Source organism: Cynocephalus volans, chromosome 12 (genome assembly GCF_027409185.1).
Source record: "Cynocephalus volans isolate mCynVol1 chromosome 12, mCynVol1.pri, whole genome shotgun sequence".
Taxonomy (NCBI): domain Eukaryota; kingdom Metazoa; phylum Chordata; class Mammalia; order Dermoptera; family Cynocephalidae; genus Cynocephalus; species Cynocephalus volans.
The window spans coordinates 77,489,091-77,504,739 of NC_084471.1; the positions used below are offsets into that span (position 1 = coordinate 77,489,091).

Genomic DNA, 15,649 nt, shown 5'->3' on the forward strand with positions numbered 1-15,649 from the left:
CTTGGATAAGAAGAAAAACAAAGAATTTTCTTCTTTGATCATTCTTATCTGTTGGAAAGAATTATGCCTCTGAAAAAATAACACCCACACATTCAGTAAACTCAAAGCGTTTGTAATGCAGTATATCTAGGCCAAAAGTATTTGTTTAGGGATTGTATTAATCTTTGTGACACTATAACAAAGAATTGTGAAGGGAGATAGCCTAAAACTGGCTCACAAAAAGAGTAACATTAAAAATTGAGCATGTCAAGATGATCAAACACGATACTGTCAAAAGAAACACAAAATTACTTCTTGCTCTAGACAAAACAGCATAAGATAGGAAGCATATGCTTGCTTTGTGATACATATTTAAAAGAAACTTAAGGAAGTTTTTTTTCATCCATTCAATACAGATTTATTGCACACCTTATACATGTCAAGCATAGAGTTTTAATAACAGTGTTAGATTTGCTTTATCATTGTAGTCTTGTATGTACTAATTCATTCATGAAATAGCTGAGCACCTACTGTGTGCTAGATGTTAAAGGTACAGCAAGAGGTAGGATTTCTGGGTCTACCATGGCTTGAGCAAGAGGATACTGAAATGGCCAATAAACATATAAAGGCTTAACTCCGTTAGACATAGAGAAAATGCCAGATCCATCTGCATGCACCATTTCATTGGTTGGATTAAATAAAACAACACACACAATACCAAGTTTTTGCAAGTATATGGAGTAATTAGAACCCTAAGTCGCTGCTGGCAAGCATGTAAATTGCTATAACCATTTTTAACCATCTGTTTGGCAGTAATTACTAAAGCTGAACATGTACATACCCTGTGACACCACAAATGTGCTCCTAGGTGTGTGAGTGTGTGTGTGTATGTATGTGTGTGTGTGTGTTTGTGTGTATGTGTGTGTGTATACAGGCATTTGTTCACCAAAAGACATGTACAAGAATGTTCAGAGCACCATTATTATTATTATCCCAGAACTGGCAATTCCATTGATAGTACAATTGATAGGTTAATTGTAGTATAGTCATACAGGAAGATGCTACAATGCTACACAGCTATGAGAAGGTCCTAGGAGAGAACATCAGGTAGAAGGGAAAGAATAAACAAAAGCAGAGAGGCCTGAAGATAGGAAGATTTTCACATGACTACAGTAGAGGGTCTAACAAAGGAAAAGTGAAAAAAAAAAAAAGTAGAGATTTTGAAGGGCCATTTTTGCTTCACTAAAAAATTCAGATTTCAACTTATTGACAATAGGATACTAATGAAGGACTTTTAGCAAAGGGGCAAAAAATGTGACAACTCTAATAATAGTAAGCAAGTTGAGTTGCAAATGGCGGAGGCTGGTGAAGGGGAAAGCTTATTTGAGAATCTACCATGCTGATCCAGGTGAAATCCAGGTGGAAATGATAAAGCTTGAGATTCCTTAAGGCATTATCTCCAGTTAAAGTTCAGATACCCTGATGGGGCAAACTTTTATCATTCAAATGGTGTAAGTGAATTTAAGGACATTTTTTCCTAAAGACCAATGTTGCAGAGAAATAAGAAAGTGAGAAAGAAGCCAGATGGCTAGGATGATTGAGAGAAAAAAGGGGGACCAAAGCCAGGAAGATACTGCCTGCTTTGAAATTTCACCTAAAATCAACTCTGGATCTCATTTAAAAATAAACTTTAATAATGTGATAGGTGCTCTAATGGAGTTCTTTGCAGCACAGATTGATGAGGAGACTCACCAAACCTAGTTATGCAACATGCAGACTGCACAGTCACATATGGTAGCCCTGTTTCCTTTCTCAGAAGCTTGGCACTCAAAAATCAAACCCAAGTTCACATCGTACAAATTGAAAATGGATATAACCGTGCTCAAAATACCAAAGCTCAATGGTATAAAGACCTTTCCAGCCCTTCTTTTGTCAGCTAAAATAAAGCATATTTATTAATAATGGAAATTCAGTGGAGTGGCAAAAGCAATATGGTCATCTAGATAGAAAATCTGAGAGACTAGCTGTTATGCTATAGGCGAGGAACTGAGGATAAGAAAAGTTGAGAAATCTTCGTGTTATAACCCAACACAAATTCAAGGCCCAGACCCAAGCTTAAAGGCCACACCCTTTCCTGAAACCACAATGCTGCAACCACAGATTGTATTACTTTACTAAACCCACCTAATGATTTCTAAAAATAAATTGAACTACTTGCAGGAGGACAGAAAAACTGGACTAAACTCATATTATCATTCCACTAAGGCCAGATGATAATGACCATTTACATTCTTTCGGGGGGAGTGGGTGGGGAAAGGGTTGGCCAATATGGGATCCAAACCCTGTGACCTCGGTGTTATAAGGCTGCACACTAACCAACTGGGCTAAAAACAGCTCTACACCACGATATCTACTTGAGGGCAGAGAGCAGATCTTGCTGCTCTGTGTATCCGTAACACAGAGCAGAACACCTGGCACATATAAGGTAATTGGCAAATACTTGTTGAATGACTCAATCAGATCATAAGTACACAGTCACAAAATTTTCCCCCACAGCCATTCTTGCTTCTGAGTGTCCATATGGATATGTGAAAATCCACAAATAAAAACTATCAACATCTATTCACTCAAACTCTAGTGTCTATAGAAATGGGAATGAATGAATGAAAGCTGGCAGAGGGAGGCATGGATTTTCCCAGGAAGGAAATAGAAGAAAATCTTTCCCCCCATCTCTGTGCCCTGGTGAACATAAGCTGAATGATCCATTAGGCTCACAATAGTGGGTTTTGAGAACATGCCCTGTGCTAGGCACTTTGTGTACATAGAAACTATGAATGGTGAACAAGATGAGTCACAGCTGGCTTAGTCAAGGCCACACAAGTTTTAAGAGGCAGGACAGAAATTCCAGGCAGATCTCCTTGATTTCATAGCCCATGCTCTTCCTACTATACCATATTACTTTTATAGATACATTAAAATATACAATTATATGATAACTACATCATGATGTTAAAACTACATTTAATTTAGTAGCATTGAATTATGATTATAATTCTCTTTATAGGTAATTTTTTTTTTTTTTTTTGACCAGTAAGGGGATCGTAACCCTTGGCTTGGTGTCGTCCACACCACACTCAGCCAGTGAGCGAACCGGCCATCCCCATATAGGATCCGAACCTGCAGCGGCGCCAACAGCACTGCATTCTCCCGAGTGAGCCACGGGGCCGCCCCTAGAGGTAATTCTTTACTTTCACTAACATCATTGTTTTTAGGTCTTTCCTAATTATTTCAGACTATATTATTGGGAGAGTTAAAATACACTTTAAAAATGTGGAATGATATTTTATTGAAATGTTCAGTGATGTGTTTGAATTAAACAGCAAATTATTTTTAAAAAGTAATGGCCCACGAGATTTACTGGTGACCTACAAAATTTGTAAATGTTTATTATGCATAAACAAATTAGCAATGCTGCTTTGTAATGTAGTAAGGTATACTGTGCCATCAGGTATATACAGAGGTAGTACCTTGCAGATTTGATTCAATAACATTCCTAAATATTTAGCCCTGATCTTCATTTCATTTTCTTGCTGTAACAGCTGTAATCTAACTGTGTAGAGTCTTAGCCAAATAAACATAACGATTACCTAGGATTTTTCCTTTTAAGCAGTGCCAAAAAGGATGACAGAGAATGCAGAAGGTATAACATTATATAACACTACAGGACTAAAAAAAAATTAGCAGTTGGCAGTCTGGCAATATTTAAATAGCTAAAAGAAGTTCCTGATTAGTAAAGTTCTTCCTTCTAGTACTAAACTCAGAACTTTTTGAAAAATGCTACACTGACACTGTTCAATGTGGGGACTGTTTCTAAAGCAAAAGAAAATGCCTTTTATGCTGCATTTCAATATGAATTTCAAACTAAATAAATAGAACAAATTTAATGTACACATTAAAGAAAACTCTGCTTTCTCCTCCAAACTCCATCTCATAGATTCCATGGAATCCACGTCCACTGTGTGGTCTGCAGGAATTGAGAGAAGGATGGGTAATGACTGTGCCTCCAGCACTTTCCTGTCACATAGCATTGGCTAGAAGCTGGGGGAAGTTGTAAGGAGCAGAGCGTGTAAAACAACAGCCCTGAATGACTAGGTGGCATTGCCTGCTATCTGCATCACAGAGGTAATAACAGAGGAATAGCTGCTGACAGCAGCAGTCAACTTTGATTCTCCCTCCCTCCCACACACCCCTCAGGTATCCTAACATGATGATAATCAAGCTACTGGCATTGCCCTCTTCCAGAATTGTGCCTAAGTCTCCCAGAGGATCAAAGATCTGTGGTTCCTTTGAGTTCTGAAAGAGTGAAAAATAGCACACAAAAGATGATTTTATTTGGATGCACACTCTGGTGAATTCGTGATCCATGTGAATTTCAGGGATGTTTCAAAATGCCTTCAACAATATCTTCTGCCTTTTCAGTCTCCAGTGATATTTTGACCCCTAAAGTTGGAACTCAAATATCACAATTCTTATTTTTTACTTTTAGCTACACACATAAATATTATAGCAAATGTGGGTGTGAAAGCAGAAACTGGTCAATGTGGTTGCTTGTGGAGATTAATTCCAAAAAATTAATTTGACTTGTATTATGTGAAAAAATGGCATGGATTTACCTCCCGACTGTGACTTTTTATTCTTTATGATTTGCAAATTTGATCAGCATTAGTAAAATGCAAAATATTAAAAAGATAATATTTTTGGAGTTGTTGGCATTTGTTAAACTGTGGCAAAATTGTTATAACTGTATTTTTATTAAAATTAGTCAAATCTCTTTAACCATCAATAATAGAACCAAGCCCTTAACTTATGTACTTTCTTATTCAAATGAATGATTCAGGAAAATTTTGTTAATTTATAAGAACAATTCATAAACCTGCTGTATGTGTGCTTTAAGCAATTAACTAGACAAAGTATTTTTTAATATAACTTGATTGTAAGTAAATAATAAATTGTCTTACAGTTTTTATTTTTTATTTCAGTTACTTATCACTGAATTTAAAGCATTTAGTAATGTGTCAGATTGTGGCAGTTGTCATGTGGTGGTTTCGTAATATATGAGCTACTTATGCTCTTTACGCAGCTAACAAATCTATTTGTTGCACCAGGCTTAAATCAGCATGACCATTTGAAACTCAAAAACTGAAAGAAACAATCCATCAAATTTGTTCAAGTAATAAATCATTGAGCATGAAATGAAAAATAAATCATTCTCTTTATTTTAAGATCTGTATTTCTGGCTCTGCGCATCTTTCATCAATATGTTTCTTATCAATTTCCCATTGGCTATAAACTGCTTAAAGTTGATTGGTAGCATAATGGCAGATGAACTAAAATAACTGACAAGCATCAAATATTCCTAATTTTAATTGATACATACGGATGTTTTACAATACACATATAGTATATACACAAGAACAAACATACTACTTGTTTAAATAGCTATTAAAGTCATACAAATATCTTATTCGCTCAAAAAGCTAGTAGGTTCACTGAAGAACTAAATATGAGAGATTTATTTCTAATAATCTTCCTTCTAAAATATTTTATGTTATTTAACAGGCAACATTCCCAAAATATACACATCATCTAACTCATTTCCCAATTGCAAATGTGGTCACATTGACCCATTATAGAACTATATATATTTTTTTAAAAAAAATATTTTTTATATATTTATGTACATATATATATTTCATATATTTATATATATATACATAAAATCAGTGTACTCTGGTATAAAAGATACATTGAGAAATTTATCATTGAGGCTAATTTCAATCTCTTATTATTAACTTCTAATGTATGAAAATCAAGGTGAATAATAATAATAGTGTAGCTAGTTATAAATTCCATTTGGATTTCCATGGTTGATCTCTTTGGGTTTTATCTTATAGGGCTTAAATAAGGTTAGTATGACATATATTAGTAACAGTATTAGATAGAGATCTGGATGCACTTGATTTATCAGCCACAGTTTTTATAAAATTACCCCTTTATATTAAAAAAACCAATGGTTTTTTAAACAGAAGTGTATGGCAACATAAAAAAAAATTCTTCCCTTTTAATGCAACATTAATGAAGTATAAACAACTTTTTTACCTAGTTAGAATAAATTATTGTTTAAATCCCTAGTAAGTGTTTTTGTTGTGTGGGTGTGTGTATATAACTGAATGTATACATTCAATTATATCAGGCCTTCTAACAGTATTAAATGTAGGCATTCCTTTTCTATTTAACTGGTAAAACTAAAATGCTTCACAGGTAAGGCAGAGAGTAATAAGGTCAACTTTTTGTTTAAATTATGCTGCCCTTTAAATCACACTGCACCAACAGTAGTAGAAATAGAACAATTCTAACTTTAGAAACTGTAGTATATAAATGTTTCCACTAGGCAAGTTGTCAAGACAAACTGGACAGCAACCGTGAAAGCAGGTCTGTACTTTTTTGGCTATACAACTGGAAGAAGGCAATCTTGAAACAAGAGACTCTTTAGATAAAAATCATAGTTTTTCAGCCAAATGCAACTCCTCTCTCCTCCCAAAGTGTCCAATGAGATAATTTATAAAAGTTATGTGTTCTTTTTTCTCAAAGCAGAAAACTCTTGCCTCTTCTGTATTCTTTACCCTTATCCTAGGTCAATTTATTCAAAATTCAACTTTGTGTATTGTATGAATGATGGATAAAAATCTAAAACTTCCTTCAAAGTTTAATAAAGAAAAACAGCCTCCATCCAGATAGTTTATACAGACATTCAGAAAGATAGGATTAGTGATTATATAATCTAGAATAAACAGATTTTTTCAAAAAGAATAGTGGAGTCAAATAAGCCCTCCAAAGTTCTATTTATACTTTTACTAATACATTGGAAATAAATCCACTGACAAAAGTAACCTAATCATTTCTGGTAACACCAAATGATGCTATTTCAACCAGTTAGTAAATTGTCAAAAGGACAGAGACGGCAGATGGCAGTGACCAAAAATTCCACTATCAAAGCCCAAGTTCTCTAGCATATAAATGTTTACTTTGTTACTTCTAAATAAAAATGATAATAATTAAAGCTGCTTCCCTTTTTCTTTCATATAAAAATCAAAGACATGAATGAGGTAGCCATATTCAACTAAGAAATGGCAAAAACATGGTATAATTCCAAACTCTACATACAACATACAAATCACTATTTAAAAGAGTAATATCTCCTCCTCAACAAAAATGCTCTTCAACAGGGATTTATCATTCTTTTGAAATATTATAAAAAATTAATCCCTTGATAATCACACAAGTATCTTCATAGTTCATGGGGAGAGACAATTTATTAAAATAGAGATATTTATTAACACATCTAGAAACATAAGGTATTACTATTATCCTAATATCTAATAATTGATATAGAATCATTATAGAGTTTTACATTTTTTTGTAAAGAATAAAAAAAGATAATGTCTCTTATGCCAGTTAGATATATATTCTAATAAGTACCACACCAAGGTAAAGCAGTAAGTTTGGAAATTTAAAATATCCAAACATTTCTTCCATGGATCATATGTATGTGTTATTATTGTCTTACCTCAATGATTTTGTCATGAATCTCCAGGCCATCTGCTCTGTCGGCAGGTCCATTTACTAAAATTTTTGAAACATAAATTCCTTCAGTTGACGTTTCTTCGTGATTATTCTATTAAAAATATAATCATTAGGAGAAAGAAAGATGTAAGCAAAATTTAAATTTTATAAGGGATAATTTACTAAATCTAACACTGCCAGTCCTCCTTAAACATTAACTCTCTTAGCTGGGGATTTGGCGGCAGAATTTTAACTTACTTAACACCAACTAGTCATTAATCAAGATGGCAGTTTTAATGAATGAGTCCAGTGTCTCTGACAAGATTATCTATTTTCTTCACATTTTTCAGTACACATAAAAAGCTATGGGGAAAGGACATGTACAAGGTGAGATTAACTGGCTTCTAAGTACTATTTATAAAGAATTTCACTTATAAAGAGATGTAGCAATTAAAAAGGCATGATAGGCTGGTTAGCTCAGTTGGTTAGAGCACAGTGCTAGAACACCAAGGTCAAGGGTTTGGATCTCTGTACCAGCCAGCTGCCAAAAAATGAAAATAAAAGATAATAAAAAAAAACCCAAAATAAAAAGCATGATAAAATTAAAGAAGAAAGGAAACCATATCCAACCCCCACTATATAATTGGTTTGACATGTGGTCATAGTTTTGAAAATGTATTTTAGCTTCATGATGTGAAACATAGCTCTCTGACTATTCACGGGGAGACTCAGAACTTACTCAAGTGTAAAATCCCAAAAGATCAACTCCAAACTGCATGGGAACCCATTTAAAGCTAATCTTTACACTTTTCCAGGTGCAATGTGCCTAATGATTAGTTAAACCTCAAACATATAGCCAATATGGTACAAATAGAACATTTTACCCAGAAACCAATTATATTTTGTAAAGCTTATTTTGGAAAAATGTTCAATATTCTATAATAATACATCATACAATTTTAAATGTCATTTTACTTCATGGCAGGTTAAAGAAAATGATTTTTCCTTAATTAGCTTTCCTTAACATGAATTTTAAGAGCCTCTTAAAAATGTCCAATGTCACCTAAATGTCAAATAACTAACTAGCACTTATAAAAATATTCCTTAAGGGAAAAGAGAACAAAATGTTACGTTGAAAAGATTTCTATCTTTTCATAATAAATGTGGATTGTTTCAGAAACAGAAGCACAGCAGGCGTTAGTTGCTATGTTTTCAAAATACTAAACACAAGGGAGAAATATGCCACTGCCATCTTGATCTCATGTAGCATATGGCCAACAACCCTTAGACTTTTCCTTGGACAACATCTGCAATGCAGGATGCAAAAATTTCATGGCAGTTTATTGGGAAAATTAAAGAAAAAGATTTTTAAGAGCTTTACCACCTTTTTCTGGTTATAGTAAAAATTAAGTTAACGTAGTATTTGAAGGATATAAAAGAACTTTGCAACTACTGTCTGTGTTATAAGTTTATAGCATGCATTTTGAAAACAATTGGCATCAATGCAAAGGATATTATTCATTCATTTAAATAAAGCATTTGATTTGAGGAGCCCCAAATATTTCAAATCAAATATCTTTCATTAACATAATATTTTCTATGTAATTGTGAAAATAATTATACCTTATTTCAATTGTTTATTTATTCATCAAATATATGTTACTAACTGCTCAGTTTGTGTTAGCATCTAAAACTGAGTAATTTGACTTAATAGGAGTCATAAGCAGGCAATATAATTGCCTAGTATTATCAAATAGAAATTGCCTGTATACAGAATTGTGAAATAGGTTAATTTAAGAAATTTGCCAATGGGGCTATAAAATGCAGATAAAATGTGACATGTACTCTTCTTTTTTTAAAGCAGCAAAGAGAACTAAGTATGTTAGCTATTTTTTTTCTGTTTTTCTCAAAAAGAAAATCTGATTATATATTAGAATATTTGCATTAAGGAATCTGATATTTGATCACAAGCACAAGTTTAAAGATTAAACCACTTGTTTTTCTTTTTCAAAATCCATAAATGAAAGGTAAGTCCTCTATTTTATAAGCAAAGAGTAATGCATTAATATGGTGAGTTACCTGATTTGGTCGACCTCCTATAATATTGAATCCCAACGTATCATTTTCTCTCTCTAACACAATGGTGAATGGCTTATGTTCTCCATCCTAGAAGAAAAGGGATAAAATGACTAACTTTATTTTAAAAAAAAGAAAAAGAAGTGCTATGGTAAGCTTTCTTTTTTTTACTGGAAATAAATTAACATTTGTAAAAGGGAAAACCTTAAAATTCAGGATGGTTGAACTTGAAAGAATATTAATTTCTTCCTAAACTTACTTTGAAAATATGATTGTGAAGGAAGCAATTGTGCATGTGAGGGACAAAATCACTAAACGGCTTTGCATTTTTACACATGCATCATTCATCCTAATGCAGCATCCAATTTGGGCTTCATTGTAATTTAAAACAGATTTCTGGTTTAACCCTGCAGGTATCTTTATTTTTTCCCTCCATTACAGAAAAGTAAAATAAATTGTCATTGGATCTTAGAAACATTTTATGTAAAATTTTCACTTTGGAAAGACTTAACCGATTTAAGGAATACTGAGCTATTTATAAATTTCAACAGTAACATTTGGGTTGCTATTGTAATTCAGGATTTGTTAGGTTATAGTAACCCTAATTTTAAATAATATTTATATTTGGTTTTGCATAATTTCTGCATAATAAAAAAACCAGGATTTGCACCAGGTAAAGTAGTCTATATGTTTTCCCTCATGACCAAATAATAGTTAAACAAATAAGAATATAAATATAATCTGTTTATTAGTAAAGACCAATTTAAATGTAATATGAAATAGGGCGGGCTTAGAAGAGTTTTATTCATGGTTATAGATATAATTAACTTAGGAAATTAAATATTTGGAAATTACATTTGAAGGATAGAATTCCATAAGCATCACCACTGCAACCACCATCACCACCTTTCACCAGGAGTGCACACAGCAGCCCCTACTGGTAGTGGAAAAACATTTCCGAGGAGCACAGAGAAGCTTTTTGGTAATTAATCTGCAAATCATGAGCAGTTGTCCCTCACTTTTCTGTACTATAGCTTGACTTGTTGCCTGGACTTCTCTGTGTAGAATTCTAGCTTTTTCTCCTTTATATCAGCCATTGGTTCCCTAAGATCTTGAAGCCTGAACTGTAATACAGAGCTTGATTCTGTGCCTCTTTTCTGGGTCCTCTTATTTTGTAAATTTAACTGTACATAAATAGGCTTAGAGAAAGAATCCTCACAACCAGTCTTTGAATGCACAGTGTGCTTCTCTTTATCAAGACAGAAACATTTTAGCCCCTGTCACTGCAATTATCTTTTTTAGGTACTCTGTGCCTGATTTGGAGGTGGTGCGAAGCACTTAGTCCCAAATGGGAATAACTCTGGGTTGCTCCTCCCCAGCAGCGCTGAAGAGTGAAAACAGCTCCTTGAATGGAGCGCAAGTTCTGCTAAATCCCTGCTCACCATGGCAGCGACCAACAATGTCAAACACTGTACAGAAGGCCTCCAGAAGAGAAGTAACAGCTTTATAAACAAGCCTCTTCACGCGGGGTGCTGCAAAGAGGCTTGTTTATTCGGTCTGGAAGCCGGCGGTCCACGAGCGCACTTGGGGCCAGCAGCTTCAACAAAGAAGGGAAACAGCCGCTGCCTGGGGGCTCCCGGGGCCAGTCTGACCGCAGATGGATGTGTCTGCTGTGGGACAGGGCTCCCCAACACACACACACACACACACACACACACACACACACACACACACACACACACACACACACACACACACACACACACACACACACACACACACACTCACTCACTCACTCACTCACTCACTCACTCACTCACTCCACCAATAATGAGATCCCCAGGCAGGGAAAAATTATTTAGGGAAATTCAGGGTGATGAAAAGAACTCTGCAGGTCTAAGAAAGTCCACCTCTCAATCTCTCAACTCTTGCGGTGGTCCTGGTCGCCCACATCCCTCACAGCCACCGAACTGAGCAGAAGGCAGTTGATAGGGGCAGTTTGGCTGCGCAAGTAAGTCACTTAGAGCTAAAGCCATGCCCAGGTGTGGGGCTGACAGGACCGCGGGGATGCTGGTGGCCGCGGGACAGGAGGAGCAGGGTCGCAGAGGTCCCTACTTCCCCGCTTTCTTTCTCGGATTTGCTCAGGCACAAGCCAAGGTACAAAGAACAGGCAGAGACGGTGCGGCAGGCGAGTGAAAGATGGGGACAAGAGTCTGGATGGGAAAACGAGTTTTCCCAATTCCTACTTCTTGGGGGGAAAAGTTGGAATTGAATCTGTTTAACCCTTTCCAGTCCAAATATAAACGGAAAGGGGACAACGCCTGTTAACTGCGATACTAAAACATTGGTAAGATAATGACAGTAGAGGATAAGGGCGGTTGGAGGCTTCGTACTTCATGGTAAGGAAAGATGCCACCTTGCAGGAGGAACCGTTCCTCTTTCCACCCCAATCGATCGTTCCCGCGGTGCCCACCCCCCCTGCGCTTACCCGGCGGTGGCCGCCGCCCAGGTCGCCGGCGAAGCTGCGGACGTGAGCCATGTACTGGGTGAACTTCTCCCGGTACCTGCGGGCGGTGAGCTGCACCTCGCGCTGCAGCGCCCAGAGCTGCGCCAGCAGCGCTTTCTCGCGCAGCCTCCAGGCGACGACCCGAGGCCCGGGCCCCCGCCCGCTGCCGCAGCTGCTCCCTGGCGGCCCCTCGCGCGCGCCCCCGCCCCGGCCAGCCCCGGGTGCCGGCCCGCAGCCCCCCCGCGCGGGCACGTCCCCGCCGTCGCCGCCGCCCGGCCCCGTGGCGCAGTCCCCGCGGCGGCGGCGGTGGCGGTGGCGGGCAGGGCTGAAGTCGCAGTGCTCGACGTGCGCGGGCAGCTCGAGCAGCCGGAGCGTCCGGCCGCAGCCGCGGGCGCGGTGGTCGCACTGGACGCGCAGCTTCTGGATGAGGCTGCGCAGCGGCAGCACCCGGTACAGCTCGGCCGGAGCCAGGGGCTGGCACCGCAGCGGGCAGCGGCGCCGCCGCGCCGCCCAGGGCAGCAGGCAGCGGGCGCAGAAGACGTGCCCGCACGGCGTGCACAGGGGCTCCTCCAGCACCTGGCCGCACAGCTTGCACTCGAAGGCGGGGTCCACCGCTTCGGCGAAGCGCTCCAGGGCGAAGCCCATGTCAGGGACGGGGAAGAAGGGGCAGCGAAAGCGAAGACCCCTTTCTCCGAGCCCCCCTGACTCCCCCAGGCTACCCTTGGGGCCACTTTCTAGCGAGGGCCGCGGTTCGTCGGCGGGGAGGAGGAGGGTGGGAAGTGTGATCTCAGAGTGTGTTTGGCTGGAAGTTTTCAGGCTCTGGCTAGGTCCCCTGACTTCGCCGTATTGACGCTAAAAGCAGCCACCTTGAGAGACCCCCGCCTCCTTCGCTGCTCTGTAATTTATATTCTTTCAAATTTTGTTCTCGGAGAACTGGGGCCAACTCACAATGGTCCTTGGGGACGCTGTGTTCTCCTTTGCCTGAGCAGTGAACTTCAAACAGTCAGGGCTCTTCGCCCTGGGCATAGCTGGTAATGGGCACAGCGCGGAGGTTGAGAAATAAGTTTTAAATCCGGCAGAATGTAAGCTTCAGGACAGCAGATCTTTGTCCTAAGGTTTTCTGCTGATTCTCATCGCCCGGTGTCAAGTCGATCTTCAATAAGTATGTTTGGAATATATGCACTTTTGTTCTTTCAAATCAGCCAACTACAAAATCACTAAGAAGCTGCTACTGTTAGGAAAATATCACTTAGGAAATCCACAGAGCCAGGCTTCTCAAACCATGATCCAGAAATCAGGTGAGTGTAGAGAGGCGGGGTCCTTGACTTGGCAACAAAGATAGAGAAAAGGCCAAGTGCCCGTCTCAGGACACCTTCCTAGGGAGAAGCGAACAGCCATGCAAGGCTTCCTACCCAGTGAGGAAGTTGGGATTCTGTTACCAGGCAGTGTGACTCCACATTCAGTTGCCGCACCATCCATCTTTTACTTCAGCTGGCATTTTACGATTGGGAGTGGGAATTTGATCATTGGGCACCTGGAAAGGAAAATCAAAGGGAAGGATTATGAAAGAAGGCAGTGAAATAACATAGAAATAAAATTTTCTGGCTGCTTCCCTCTACTTACTCTGAATGTACCTTTTGGATCCAAACTGCCCCTTATCCCAGACTGACTTTTCCAAGTGAATAGCATGGTAAGCCTTCCTGAAAACACACAGTAGGGGGTCCCTCCAAGGCCTCCTTCCCCAGCTTCCTTCAACATCTTCTGAACATTAGGAATGCAAAGAGACCCTGTGACCTGGTGCATGTCGCTTACTGCCATTGTGCTGAAGCTACAACAAGATGCTTAGGATGGGCTTTGCAAATTAAACATTGATGATTTCTCATTGCCAATTCAGTGTTGTTCACAGAAAGCTGTGTACTTCTGTATGGCACCAAATGGCATCAACCATGAAAAAGGCTCCAGACTTTGTCTTTAAAATCCTGGGAGCTAGCTGAAGAATTAGCAAAGGAACCTTCTGAACTTTATCTATTTGTAAGATGAGATTTTATTAGAGTAGTTCAACAGCCAGTGAGGAGCCTGGAGTGGCATGCCAGGTATCTGATATACTTCTAAACTTATTTTTTCAAAATAAGATGCCATGTTCCACATTTTATACATATAGATAGATATATGATAAAGTAACACTTGCTACTGTGTTCCAAATTTTCCCTTTCCTTTTGGATTATCTTTCTACAAATAAATAAGCAGACTATGAATTCCTGAATAAATTAGAAATAATTCAACATTAACAGAATGAACATATTTTTGTGAATTGTGTAGGCTGTGAATGCATAATGTTATAGAATTTATTCAAATAATTCTGGGCAGGAGGGATCTATTCCATCTTTTTAAACCATGGAAAAAGTTCTGACTTACAGCTATGATTTATTTGTTTCACAATAAATAAAATGACACTGAGAACATCTTTAAGAAAGAGAGAAGAAATGGAATATGAAAATGTTCTACTGGGGTATTAGAAAAATGAGGCTTGCAGTTACTTGGAAAAAAAAAACCCAAAAACCAAAAAACAAAAACCAAACAATGGTCATATGATGTCCTTGGTCCACCTATGCAATTCCTATAGCAAAAGTAAGGAATATCAGCAGATTACGGTATGAGTAATTCCAGGATGTATAATATTTTGATTATTAAAGAGAAGGCAGATGTCAACATCCTTGTCCATTGAGAATAACAAGTTCAAAAATGAGAGCATGTGAAGTGAGGCTAAGTAATAAAGTAGGCCAAAAGGGAGCTTAGGAAAATCTTTTACATTAGAAAATGCAAGCTTCAGCACTTCCAAAAGATTTAAATATAGGAAGAAAAACTTTACAGGAGTTGAACACTAAGGGAATGGACACACTTAAGTAAACGTCATGGACTCTTCCCATCTGAAAACATCGTGGCATGATAAATCAGTTCAGTCACTGACATCAGTTGAGTCAGATAGTCTCATTTCACTTCCCAGACTACAAGATTTTTCCATATATTGGGGAAATTATAATATCACTGAAAAGATTGGGTGAGCTAGGAACATGGAGCCTAATTAAATGGAAGTAATTAGCTTAGGTAAGCAAAGGAAGCACTTGGAATGAGTTTAAAACATGAACAAATATTTCAGCACAACACATCCAGTAACATTTAAATGTCTTTTGGCAAATGAGATAAATTAGCACCTTAATCTCAGTATAACATTATCTTTAGCTTGGGCATACCCTTATGTTTTCACTGATCACGATTTTCTGTCTTTTAAGAATTCCCAGATAGTGAAAATTGAAGGCTGAATAGTTACATTGGGGGAAGAACTGAAAGAGAAGCCACTGTCTTCCTTCTTTTTGGGCAAGGCCAACTTCTAGATGCAGTGCTGGATGTGGCCGAGACCACGTGGGCCACTTTTCTCATAAGTGTTCAGTCAGCCGGGACCTGAGA

At 38.2% G+C, this 15,649-nt stretch overlaps 1 protein-coding gene across 1 annotated transcript in view; it reads right to left on the reverse strand.

The window, feature by feature from the left end:
* Nucleotides 1-12,829, reverse strand: part of PDZRN4 (PDZ domain containing ring finger 4) — a 335,879-nt gene extending 323,050 nt beyond the window's left edge. The window contains exons 1-3 of the mRNA XM_063075880.1: nt 12,167-12,829; nt 9,682-9,768; nt 7,607-7,714 (exon numbers count right to left, since the gene is read on the reverse strand). Of these exons, the coding sequence (XP_062931950.1) occupies nt 7,607-7,714; nt 9,682-9,768; nt 12,167-12,829 (858 nt within the window). The remainder of the gene's footprint in view (nt 1-7,606; nt 7,715-9,681; nt 9,769-12,166) is intronic.
* Nucleotides 12,830-15,649: the final 2,820 nt, after the last annotated feature.